Source organism: Oncorhynchus nerka, linkage group LG12 (assembly GCF_034236695.1).
Source record: "Oncorhynchus nerka isolate Pitt River linkage group LG12, Oner_Uvic_2.0, whole genome shotgun sequence".
Taxonomy (NCBI): domain Eukaryota; kingdom Metazoa; phylum Chordata; class Actinopteri; order Salmoniformes; family Salmonidae; genus Oncorhynchus; species Oncorhynchus nerka.
In genome coordinates this window covers 47,580,822-47,594,492 of record NC_088407.1, presented here as the reverse complement: position 1 = coordinate 47,594,492, position 13,671 = coordinate 47,580,822, and the positions used below count along the sequence as shown (strand labels likewise).

Here is a 13,671-nt window from a genome sequence, read left to right as displayed (position 1 = left end):
CCCCACCAAACATACAACCACACAGGCACACACTTATAATCATCTCAGTTACTCAGAGGTCTTCTGGGGTTCATTTGTGTGTGTGTGTGTTATGTACAGTATGCCTTGTTTAAACCACCGCCAGCCTCTCAAACAATGTGCTCACTTCTCTTTTCTATTTCACCCTCTCTCTCTCTCCCATGGATTTGTCTGTAATTGACCCAGATTCAGGCAGCATATTTGCCTGTAGGTATCCAGTAGTAGGCTATAGAACACAAGAACACAAATGGGAAAGAAAATGGGTTTTGTTACGCACATTTTGTGCTGTGTGTATGTTTGTTAACAGGGCCTTTGGGCCTCAGCATCACTACTGCTGTGATAGAGAATGTTACAACAGCTTTATCACAGTGTTATCTCAACCTAGCTGGAATAATTTCCTTGACTTGCTTGTGGCAGTGGCCTCTGATGCCAGGAACTGTGGCCCCTCAGTGGCCCTTTAACACCCTCTTCAAAAGGAGCTAAACGAACGCATGTTCACAAAATAATCCGGAGCCTCAATAATTGGATTAATTGTTAAAAGGAGCCTGTGTTATTAAATAAAATACAAAAACACAGGGGTTGGGGGTGCAATGGGGGTGATTAACACTATAGCTCAGCTCTACACTAGCTCGCTGCCAAGACAGTCAATCTCTCTCATACACACACACACACACACACATCCACACCACGAGCATGTGACCCAACTTAGAAACAAAGCCAGGCGCAAGGTACAAATTACCATGCGCGCCAGTGGAGATAAAAAAATAAACACATTTTCAAAGCTTGAAATAAATGCCAGATCTTTTTGATTCCCGAAATCTGTGACTTTTCTCGATCACTTATGTTCAAATAGGGGAGGGGGTGAAAAAGGGAAACATAAAGCAAACACCATGAACAATTTGGCTATCTCTGAGTCACAGAAAATAAGAGTTTCTTTTTCTATCTTCCTAGTTTTCTCCCCCGTATTGCTCAGTGTGTTATCTCTCCTTTAAGTAAAAGGGACCTGATCCAGTTATCTATCCTTTAAAAATAAAAATCCAGATATTTGTGATGTGTTTTCACCGCCGGTATTGCGTACATTCACAGCAGTTCTTTGGTAATTGGAAGAGAGGGGGCACACATATCTTACCCCAGGCGTAAATTGCATGGTGGAGGCTTTTTTTTCCTCTGACGGATGGCAACACAATCATGTGGATAAATGTCTTAAGATCTGGTATGTCAGTGTTAATGATATTTCTACTTTGTTGTCTTCTTCGATGTACCACAGCTTGAGATGGCTAATTGTAGCAGCTTAGTGTGAGGGACAGATATAACAACAACACACTGTTTTAGAATTACAGGACACGTTTTGGAACATTCATATAGAAATATGTAATGTAGAACAAACAATGCTCTCCAACATGTAGAACAAGGAATTATGTCGGTGCTATTCACTGCATTTCTATCTGCAACGTTTGACAACGTTTAACAATTGAACGTGGCCCTGGAAGGAAGTGTATCACTGAGGGCTGACACGATGGCTAAAGCAGGTCACAGTGCAGCTGGTTACTATTCATATGCCAAAGCAGAGGGACTACTTCCACAAAGGCCGATAGACTACAGTGAACCAATTGAATAGGGGCCCAGGTCAAATTCGCAGATTTAGGTGGGCCCCGCTCAGTCGACAGCTGCCAAAATTAGAACATGACAGGGTTTCTTTGAATTAGACAATTAGGGAACGACCCAGGTGGCTCCATTGTGTGGGCTATTGATCATCTGCATTGCGTTCAGCTTCAATGGATATGGAAAGGTCTGTCCAAGGAAGAGGCAGGCCTGTTATAATAGCCTAGGCATATACTGATTATTGTCACATTGATTAATTCATCCAAAGCGGACCTTGAGAGGTATTTTAGGGAGCTGTTTTCGATTTTAAATGTCATGACCCGTGTCTATTTTGGTCACACAACTAATAATACAACTGTTGGTTGTATGTCCAATAATAATTATATTTATATCATATCACAGTTGAAGATGCAAGGGGGGTGTACCATAATATTGAATATAATTATCTCCATCAAATTAAAACATTAATCATCAAGTGTTTAGATGTAACAATGCTTAATTTGCAATATATAAAATAAAAGCATTACTATGCTTTTGATTTAGCTGTAAACTACCGAAATATCCTATTTAGGGCTCTGAATAGCACATATCGGTAGTTACAGAGAAACGTTAAAGAGAAACGACAAGGTACAACCTGTGTATGAAATCTGTAAATAAACGTCCACTGTATTGCATGCACTGTATTGGTTCTAATCTCTGTGTAGTATTGGCACGTCACCGCCTTCATGGTGCAGTACCTTGTCATTATTGGTTATATCATCAGTCCCTTGAAAGCGATTCTGGCCAATAGGTGAAGAGGAGGACGAACGCTTTCGGTTAATACTCGCTCGCACTGACAGTGGTTAAATTGGTACGTCCCTGGGCTCACAGAGTAGAGGAGAGTATATCGCGAACGAACTCTTTGGGAGGAGATAGTGGTTATTTTTCCCCCCTCGAACAACAACAACTTCATTCAGATATTGCACACAGGGTCGTCAAACTACAGCGATCGAAACTTGGGGGGGACCAAAGGATTTGATCTGCAAGTTTTTTTTTTCTTGAGCCTTTTTATTTTTTAAACATTATTTTCGTAAGAAAGGATTCTGTTGGAGGCTCGCTCGCACTCTCAACGCAAATATGATGGTCGGGGAGATCGAAGTGAAGGAGAGGCCGAGGCCGAGTCCCGACTATTTGATGCAATTGTTGAACGAAAAGAAGTTGATGACCAGCTTGCCAAATCTGTGCGGCATCTTTACACACCTTGAGAGGCTTCTCGATGAAGGTAAATGCCGCCTTGAGAAATGGAGGTTGGAAGGGAAAGCGTATTTCTCGAGCTCGGTGGGCATTGCTACAAAGAGCGCAGGCATGGTCGCTAGCTACATAGCCCGGCTAACATGGCAGGCTAGCGAGTTACAGTATCGCAGAGCGCCACACAACTTCTTCTTTTAACTTTACAAATTGATAACTTCGAGGAAGTGAAACTAGTTTCGTGCACCATTCAAACGGGTTTTTTCTCTCCAACCAAACCTCAATTTATTTGTAGCTAAACATGTCATTTGGCTATACATGTGACGACGAAGTAAAAGTTTTTAGCCCGCTAACTAGCTAGCCAGGACCGACACAACTAGCTCGACATTTTCTTACCAGTGTATATTCTATTCTATTGTAGCCTATCCTGTCAAGTTTGATTTACGGGTGAATAAGAGTTTGTTTTTAGAGAGTCAGTCTCCACGTTTCATCGAACTCGTGTGAAATGGATTGGTAAAAAAAAAAAAAGTCAGGATAAAACGTGCCAGCCTTCGTGGACAACCTTACGATAAAAGTTGCCTATCAAACACAATGCATCTGCCTGTATTCGCTCCATAACAGCTCATTTTTGTTGGGATAAACACGCATACGCTACTTGGAATTGCGCCACATCGGAATGTTCCTCCAATGTTGCGATTCGGATTTCGAAACAATGGCTCGGCGGTGGTTGTTTTCCCGTGAAAATATTTATAGGTTCTTTAGATTTGCAGCTAATTGTGGTCTTTACGCAAAAAAAAAAAAGGTTTTATTAACCGCGAAAAAATATCGACTGCCTAGGTAGGATTTGTGTCGTTTGTTCATTCTATGGTCGTGTTTTGTTACATGCCTTTCTTTGTCAGTGCCATCGTCTCAGCCACGTTGTCGCATGATATTTTCTAGTCTGCCACTTCAGATGCGTAGTTTACATAACTATCTACTGCTATTGCGGCCTATTTCTGTTATATACAATCATGCAGTTTTGCCCTAACTACATTGCTGACTCAAATACCCATCTCATTTGAATCGGCTGTGTAGCAAAAAAACAAAACGTGCAAGACCGAGTTTGGGAAACCCTCCAATGTACTATTCATAACGGGAGTCGTGTGTGTGTTTTATGTAATTGAGTAGGTGACGCTAGAGAGCGCCACTTCCCCCTCACTGTCCTGCCCTTATCTATCTGATATGGACAGCTGACGTCTAGTCACTTTTCTGGAAATAAAGATTAGTGTCGCTATATTGCGTTGGTAATGCGAAAAGTATTCAGTTGACTCTAGTCTGGTAAAGTACTTTTTTGAAGACTTGAGTTTTATTCCAAATATAGAACCAAAATGTGTGCATCTCATGGTGCACATTTTTACCAACCAGTTCAATCAAAGGAGTGTTGTCACCTGTAAAACAAGTTGTTTGCACTGTGACATCTGAAATACCTCCCCAGCCAGCTTCTACCATAAAGCCAGTTTAGATAAACATCTTCCACTAAGCATTGCTAAACTGAATTCTGGAGAGGTTGTTTTGGAGGGAGAGAAAAAATCACAGGGGGAGTGATTGGAGATGAGACATGTTTGCATGTATTAGGCTGTCTGTTCTACCAACAACAAAAAATTATATATATATATATATATGGGCTTTTTGTTGTTTTAAACCCTGCTCACTCAACCCTTTCCTTCCCTCCCTGCTGTTTTTTCAAGGGAGACAGGAAACTGTGGGGCCTTTTTTTCTCTCCTGAATTTCATCCTGCCTCCCTACCCCCACTATATTGTACCCAAACTCCTCCAGATAAGAGGAAAGGGGACCAGGCACCAGTGTTTCTTTCTTGCTGAATCGGTTTACCCAACCAGCTCTGGAAGCCTGGCCGCAGTGAACGCTTACCTAGCAGCCCAATGTGGCTGCACCACCCTGGGCTTGTTACTCATTGGGGGGAGGTTTAAGAGACTGGTGCTGAGCCCCCCTTCCCTGGCTGCACATGAGGTTTCACAATTCGCATGTTGCCTGCCTTTCTCTTTCCAGCTCTACAATTTACTGGGCTTACCAAAGCAGCCACCCAAACTTTACCCCACTGTCAAATGTTGAGTGTGTGTGAGGAAAATCACCCCAGAGCAGGAGGCTGTCTAGGAGCAGCCCTCTTTGCTCACTCTTTGGACTTGCACTTTCTGGCGTGAGCCCATCCCCATTTATAGTGCACTGCTGTAATATTGAGTACAAACGTCACCTGAGAGTAGGGAAAAGCATTACCATGCCATAGCATGATGTTTATAAAGTAGACTGCAGCTATTAATCACAGTGGGAAGCTAGTCGTGTGGGGTACATTTGCGTGCCATTCAGGTTATGCAAATGCAGACCACGGTTTCAGTAGGTGGCGAGGATAAACGTTGCAGTTCATTATGATTTCTGTCTGAGAGGACAGCTTGCAGACTGCAGTGATTTTGTTTATTTAACCTTGGGTTATTGTGTGAATAATTTGATTCCAATGATGTGTCAGCAGATTTTTCCAGGAAGTAGTTTACAGCCTGGGATTCTATTTAGGTTGCATAGGAAGTGGCACTATAGGAATCACACCCGTCTAGTACATTTAGTCAAGGTGACCCTGGTACCTGCTGATGAGTGACTGAATGACAACGGGAGTTGGCTGAAGGAAATACCCTTAAAAAACAAACGTTACTTATTCTTTTTTATGTTTCAGCAGCATTGTCTTTGTCAAGATTTCTTATGGAGAAGTACACTGGAAAGTTCTCATATTGAGAATAATAATTTACTCACAGGTAGTGTTGCATGGTATGCTCAAACATCTGTACTTTTTGAATGCAAGAACATGTCAAATGGTTCTGTTGTAGAATTTTGCTACTTTTGTCAAATTTGTCTCGCTGATCAAGTCTGTATTAGAGCAGGCGATGTACTCTTTATAGCGCAAGTGCACCATGTCTGCTCCAATTAACCTGCACTGAGAGTCTAGGCTGCATGTTAACTTTTGTGAAACATGAGTAGGGAGCTGAGGAAGAATGGGCTAGAACATTACAATGCAATGGGCCATGGCTACATCTTGATTTACTCAGTCTTATCAATAGCATTTATTTGAAGGGGAAATCTCTAACATAAATGTAGCTTTGGATTGGTAAAAGCAATGTATGCATGAATCAATTAGACTCTGCATAATGAATGTAATGTTTTGAACGTAGTGATGTTAAACTTAAGATGTCTGGTGATTGAATAGCACAGTAGCTGAGTTTGTCTCTATTAAGTGCCATTGTGACTTGCTAATATGCTTTGTTTTTTCCATGATACGAAACCTGGTATTGAAGTCATTCTGGTATGCTGGCGCTACTCGACACTGCTTCATCTCACATACAAATGCACTGTGACCACATGACAAGATGCCCTCTGTCTAAATTGAACAGCTGAAGCAAAGTCGACTGGAAGGGGAAGGAAGTTAAGGTTCTCTCCTCCAGAGCTCTGCTGACAGCTGCGGACACACTCGTATACAACACACATTCCGGTGCCTTCAACTTGGTGTGTGTGCGCAGCTGTTTCCATGGCGAGGGAAAGCCAACATCATGAGCATTAGCCCCTGTGACCCCCTTGTGTAACAACTACTCCCGGTTCCCTGGTTTAGCTCGGCACCAAGATGTGCGTGTTGCCTAGGTCCTTTATATTGCTGGTGTGTATTGAGCCAGTCAAGGTCACTTGACTTGACAGGCATTTTTGAAAGCAGATCATCTTTCTGTGGTGACACCTGCCATGTTTTTGTCTTTTTTATGATCATTTTTACATTACATTGTCATCACCCCAACAAACAAACTTGTTTAAACAAATTGCAGTGTTTTTTGTTGGCGTGGAGATCCTATAACATTTTCTAAGGCAGTTGAAGTACAGGCAATTGGTTTAGAGCGTGTAAGGGTAAGCACTAAATCAGTGTAGACTGTTTAGTCATCTCTTTGGATGCCAAACCCGATGACTTTTTACTCAAACCGAATCTGTTTTGTTCAAAGGCTGTCTCTAGAGCAGACTGATTCCCCGCTAACCGAAGCACAATGGATAGAGTTTTGTGTTTACGGTTTGTTGCTGGTGTTTAATCAGATGCTTCCTTGTGATTTGTCATGTTTTTTTAGAGTGAATCTGTTTAGGCATTGGAAGTCCCCTGGGACAGTTGGGGTTTAGAGTTGGCCCTTAATAAAGATTACGGAAGAGTATGCGGTTCTGTCGGTCTATACCCAGTCCCTACCCGTTGCCGAGGCACTTCATTTCCTGCCGTAGGGTGACCCTTTGCAAGCACGGGGCAGGGCTAGATCTGCACTAACCTTCGACACGCAATCAATTTGCCATCAAACAAGATTGAGTGCCACTCGCGAAGTAAGACTGTGCCTGGGGCTTTCAGAGACAAAAGCTCTCAACTGGGGAGGGGGATCAGGGCATGGTTGTTGTGCAGGCTGAAACCTTTTATGGGTCTCTGTCACCCTCCCCTCCACACCCCTGCCTCTGATTCCCTCCCAAGGCACCACTTATAAGATAGAATTTAATTAACAAGACCATTCACTGAGCGACCAGTTGTAAAGCTGAGTTGCAGGCCTGATTTTTCTCAATTGCTCCCTTGTGCTCTCCTTGGGTAATAAAATGGGCAGCCAGAGGAGGCTGACAGGGTGAGTGCAAGGCTGTCCCAGGATCCATAGTGTCTCACCCCCCCCCCTTCCCGGGACTATCTGATGCCCGCATGCTGTTGTCTGTGTGAGCTCAGCCTTGCCCACGGCCCTGTGCAGGCCATCCCTGCTACAGCTGATGAAGTCATCCTCCAACAGGCCCTGCCTGCCCTGTTATCTCGGGCCACAATCCCGTGAGTGCTGGGGCGGTCTTATCACAACCGCCTCTGCCCCAGTTGTCTGGCTTTTTCTGTCACCCAAGCCACTCTGCATTTTGGCTGCTTACAAGCAGCCATTTATGGGATCTTACATTTTACTTTCTCTTTTTAATTTAAAATTGAGTTCAGTTTAGCTGTTCTCTGAACTTGAGCAACTCCAAGTTCCACAAGCAAGGTCACGGTGCTTCCTGTCAGCAGGGAAATGGCACAGCATTTGGAACACTGGATAACAAATTATGCATGGCGCGAACAGGACATGACAGTTTAGAGACGTTGTAATCTGTAACGTAGCCAAGTTCGTTGTGTGTTTGGAAATTGGACCACTCAAATCATTAAATGCATAGGCTACTTTTACTATTGCACTGTGCTACTTGATCGTACTCAAACCATTAACCTCTTAAGTCGACCCTCTACTTTTTTGAACATTCTGTTAAAAATCTCGCAACATTTCAGCGCCCTGCTACTCATGCCAGGAATATAGTATATGCATTTGCTTAGTCTGTGTGGATAGAAAACACTCAGACGTTTATAAAACTGGTTAAATCACTGCTGTGGCTTTACCAGAACGGCATTTACATCGAAAAGCACAGGAAAAACTGATCACTGAAAATGGGAAAATATATCCATGCGCTACTTGAACCCATTGATAAAGGTGAACCACAATTAATTGACTGAGGTTGCAGTACCTACAGCTTCCACACGGTGTCTAGAGTCTTGTCATTTCCCTTCGAGTTTTTTCTTGGTCAAACACATGTAGGGCACCGTATCTCCTCAGGTCTAGGACCGGATATTTTCGTTGAGTTTCTAGCCGGACATTTTTCCAGACGGACAGCTAATGATCTTTACATCGCCTCCTGATGAATTTTATCGCTTATTAACGTTTACTAATACCTAAAGTTGCATTACAAACGTATTTCGAAGTGTTTTGTGAAAGTTTATCGTTGACTTTTTGAATTTTAAAAAATGACGTTACGTTTTGAAACAATGTTTTTTTCGTTTATCACACAAGTCTACATATAACGATATCTAGGCTTTATATGGACCGATTTAATCGAAATAAAGACCCAAATAGTGTTTATGGGACATCTAGGAGTGCCAACAAAGAAGATGGTGAAAGGTAATGAATGTTTTCTATTTTATTGTGCGGTTTGTGTAACGCCGAAATGCTAATTATTTTGTTTACGTCCCCTGTGGGTCTTTTGGGGTGTTGCATGCTATCAGATAATAGCTTCTCATGCTTTTGCCGAAAAGCATTTTAAAAATCTGACTTGTTGCCTGGATTCACAACGAGTGTAGCTTTAATTCGATACCCTGCATGTGTATTTTAATGAACTTTTGAGTTTTAACTAATACTATTAGCATTTAGCGTAGCGCATTTGCATTTCCAGAGCTCTAGTTGGGACGCAAGCGTCCCGAGTAGAAGCAAGAGGTTAACTTGATTTTTGAGGACCATATGTTTTTTAGAATGTAAATTCATGCCTATGGTCTCAAGAAACTATATTTCAAATGATCAGAATAGCACAGAGTTTACTGTTCCAAAGGCGTGCATACACTAGGGCCCTAATAAAATCCCTTTGTGGAAAGTGCAGGCGGATTCCAGACATTTAAAGCAGAATGCAACTATTTTTACATTTAATTTAGTTGGATAACCACTAAGTGTTTTGAACTTAATTTGCCAAATGTGATCATAAGACATTAACAATATGCATCGGTGATGTTTATTCATCTTTCCTGAAACGAAACAGGAATGCGGGTATGTCTGGTCTTCACTTTGTATAGAGTTTATACAAATAAAAAAAAGTTTAGTGTGAGAACCTGGAAAAAATTTAGAACGGACACCCGATAAAATGTAACAGAACTGATTCGGGCAAAATAAATCAAACTGATTTGATAGGACCCTAATACACCATCAGAATTCATAGCAGGCAGTGTCCTGGGGGTGTGTTTAGTATATTTTTGGCCATCCGTAAGGTGAGTGTCAATGTGCACTGCTAGCTATGAATTCAATCAGATGGCGTGTGCATGTTTAGGTAAAGACAAATACTGTCCTGTTTGGAACACTGACAAGTAGAGTAATTTTATTTTTTTGCTCAATCTGATTTGATTGGGCCCATCCGTGCCTATGCGGCTGGTTGTAATACTTATGTCACAACAGCTGTCTTGGTTCTTTTGTTTATTTTTGGAATGATTTAGCTTAAACTCATCCTCCCTAGACTTTGCCCTATCCCTTCCTCTGCCCAGTTTGTGCATGTGAGAAACATGCCTAGCCAAAGGAAGTAACACCCATTTCAGGCAGAAAGGGTCGCCTAAATTTGGTTTTGTCTCTGGGAAAGAAGACCAGCCTGTTTCTACGCTTCATAAAATGGCTGAAGGCAAAGCCCTGCTCCTTTATGTCCCTTTTCCTGTGTAATGGGTTTCACATGACTGGTTAGGGGAGCAGCAATAGGAGGGCATAGGCCCACCCACAGGGGAGCCAGGCCCAGCCAATCAGAATTTGTTTTTCCCCACAAGGGCTTTATTACAGACAGAAATACTCAGCACGCCCCCGCAGACGATCCCGCAGGTGAAGAAGCCGGATGTAGAAGTCCTGGGCTGGCTACGTGTGGTCTGAGGTTGTGAGGCCCGTTGGACGCAACTGCCAAATTATCTAAAACGACAGAGGCGACTTATAGTAACAGCTCTGCCAATTGCACGCTCCCTCAACTTGAGACATCTGAGGCATTGTGTGTTGACAACACATTTTAGTGTCCTTTTGTCCCTAGCACGAGGTGTACCTGTTATGATCATGCTGTTTAACCCTCTAGAGCCAGGGAGGGGGGGGGGGGGTTCTAAGCTAAGACGTGGAATTGTTTTAAGATGAAATGACCAAGAATCATTTAGCTATTTTGAATTTTAAGACCCCCGGAGGCATCAAAATATAGAGGCATTTCTGCTATTAACCAATGAATGCATTGAATAACAGATTCACTACATGGTACAACCAGCTGGCCAAAACAAAATCTGTCCTAGTGTGTGTCCTATATCTGAGAGATCAGTAAACATTTTTTTTTGCCTAGTTTAGTGTCTAAAAGGGACGTATCTCCATACTTTCATAGAAATAAACTGTTACTGGGAACCTTGAAGAACCCTAGAGCAGAATCGAGAATGGCATTGTTCATGAGTCATCTTTCATTAGAATGGTCGTAATACTTTGTAGGCCAAACCGTTGACACACTAGACATTTTTGTGAATGCCTTTATTTCTTTTTCTAGGGATGTCTCATGGTCTGACAAATACGGCTCTAGCTCTGCCACCTTTCACTGCAGATGCGGGGGGTTGACATCTGCAGATGCGGGGGGTTGAGACGCAGCCCATGCAAAAACTCTAGCTATGTTAATTTGATATCCGGGGGGGTTGCGGAAATTGTAGATTAAGGGTTAATCAGCTTCTCGATATGCCAAACCTGTCAGGTTGAATGGATTATCTTGGCAAAGGAGAAATGCTCACTAATTGGGATGTGACAATTTCACAAGCTTTTTGTGCATATCATTTGATCTTTTTCATCTCATGGAACTTGGAACCAACACTTTACATGTGTTTTTGTTCAGTATTGTTTCTCAAGGTGCTTCTGTGTCTCCCGTTTCCTGTGAGTTGTAAGAGTCCACCTGCGACTGCTAAAAAAAAAAAAAAAAATCTCCATTCACTTGTCCACACGACTCCTTCAAATAGCTCCCATCCCACTCCTTCCAACACTCTCTCTGTCTCGTTTTGTTTTTGCTCTAGTCTGAGTCAATTGAGTCTCAGGGCTGGCTGTTGCTGCAGATGGGGCCTAACAATTCGGAGTTGCTGTGTTATTTGTCAGCGTTTTACCCCTTCATCTTTTAGTTTTTTGACACACCGAGCAGGAAGGTGGCGAAATTAGCTGATTCTCGTTCTCTCTGCTTGCATTCTTTCCCTCTCTTCTGAGAGGAATGGCAAGCATTAGTGGCTAGCTGAGGAATTTAGGGTAGCTTGAAGTGCGCTTAACCGATATCACTTAGTTTTTGCAAATGCCTACTGTTAGTGAATTTTAACTCCATTTGATCTACATTAACTGTAGACGACCCCAATCTGCCTTGTGCATATCATGCAGGACTTATTTTTGGAACGTTTAGTCTTGGAATAAAGCCCTGAAAGCTTTCTAGCTCCCGCTCATCTCCTCCATAAATGCTACAACAGATCCATTTTTCAGGCAGTTTGCAACCTTCGACTTCTCCTTGCAAGGCACAAGCTGCAATTTTTTTATAATTAAAAAAAAAAATTTTTAAAATCAACAATTAATCATTTACCTGTCTCAAACTTGTTTCTCTAACGCTTCTGTAGCTGAGCATTACCCTCCCCTCTGGGCGTATGAGACCATCATTAGCACTACACCATCAAATATGTATAGGGTAGTGCCATTCAGATCCCAAGGCTCTGCCTGTTTCCCCCTGCAAAGGATGCTCCTTCATGTTTCTCTTGCCAAACTGCTCCAGCAGCAACCTGTTAACATTTTCCTTTCTATTGTCTGTGGAAGGGTGTGCCTGTCTTGTAAAGACTGACTTTACCTTGGTGGTTGAGTACGAATGTGGCTTAGTCCTCTCAATCTGTAAGCCTTAGCCTAGTTTCACCCTGGCAGTGAGTGTAGACCTCTGCTCAGCTGACAAAGGTGTTTTTAAAATTTATTCCGAAGAACAGGTTTGTGTAAAACAGGTTTGTGTAAATTGAGACTTGCGGTTGAGGGTAAATGCAAACGGTCAGGGTACCTTGAAGCAATTTGTGGTGATAGTTGCTGAATTCCACACTGCAGTTGCTCAGGTCAGTGCATCCTTGTCCCGTCTCCTACCCTGAACTTGCCCCCCTCAAACCAGTGGTTGCGTCACAGCATCCGGTGATACCGGCAGAGCACCAGGAGGTTGACTGTAGCAGTGTTCTGCAAGTTTGTCTTCCTCTGCTCTCAATGTTGCCGACTGACGACTACAGTAGGGCCGTGAGCGCCTGTATGAAATTATAGAATTGCATATGGGCTGGTTGAATGATGGCTCTTTTTCTAGAAGTATTTGTTCTGATATTTTGCTGCTATTTTATTTTGCTGAAGGATTAGCCTGATTTATCAGTTTGAGATTTGACTAGATTACAAGCAAACACAATGGCTTTTTTTTTTAAGGTTTTAATTGGGGAAACAAAAGCTTATTTAACACCATTACACAAAATGAAAGCATAAACAACATTCCCAGGGGGAAAATAATGGGAAATCATTGTGGCCCTAATGAAAGGGTTAGTGTGTTTTCTAGGCACAGAGAATTGATTTATTGTGTGCACTGAATGGAAAGGGGAGCAAGGCCGAGAGGGTGTGGGCGATAAAGAGAATGCATATGTGCTCTGAATGAGGTCTTCTCCCAGGCTGAGGGGAAGGTCAGTTGCCCTCCCTCCCCCCTCAGTTCCACACAATGATCCCTTGTGTTGTAGGGCCAACAACCCACTGTCACCAATGGTACTACCGTGCTAGTACCCACTACAACCGTTGTCCACTCTAAGTATGGGCCGATAAAAGCAGTGGCCCTTCATAAAGATTACTAGGGAGGAGGGGAGAAAATGTGTTAGATAAGATTACTATAATGGGATATCTGTATACGATGCTCTTGCTGTGTGCAGCAGGCCAGAGTCCGTATCCTCTGGGCGTCTGAATCGATGCAGAGGCACTGGCTGTTCTGTCACATTCAGGTGAGGTATCGTCTCGTGGCCCTAATCTGCAGCGATGGACTGCTCCCCGTTTCTCCAGCTCGCCTGGTAGACTGTTTTTTTTTCTTCTCCCCCTTCCACCTTAATTTTCTCCTCTCGGAAGTTCACGGATTGCGCTTGACACTGGTTCAAACTGTCGGTGGCGTGAGCATTTCCTCAACCCTTTTCCTTAAATTTTTATTGACCATCTGACACACTCG

The 13,671-nt window shown here is 42.8% G+C and overlaps 1 protein-coding gene across 4 annotated transcripts in view; it reads left to right on the top strand.

Moving 5' to 3' along the window:
- Positions 1-13,671, top strand: part of qkia (QKI, KH domain containing, RNA binding a) — a 93,416-nt gene that overhangs the window by 5,937 nt on the left and 73,808 nt on the right. For 2 of the 4 annotated variants that reach the window (XM_029674988.2, XM_029674990.2), the window contains exon 1: positions 2,455-2,881. The exons of 1 other annotated variant lie outside the window; for it this stretch is intronic. In XM_029674988.2, coding sequence (XP_029530848.1) covers positions 2,737-2,881 — 145 coding nt within the window. In that variant the 5' untranslated portion in view covers positions 2,455-2,736. Of the gene's footprint in view, positions 1-2,453; positions 2,882-13,671 lie in introns of those variants that run through there. One more of the 4 variants, XM_029674991.2, reaches the window with a different exon arrangement.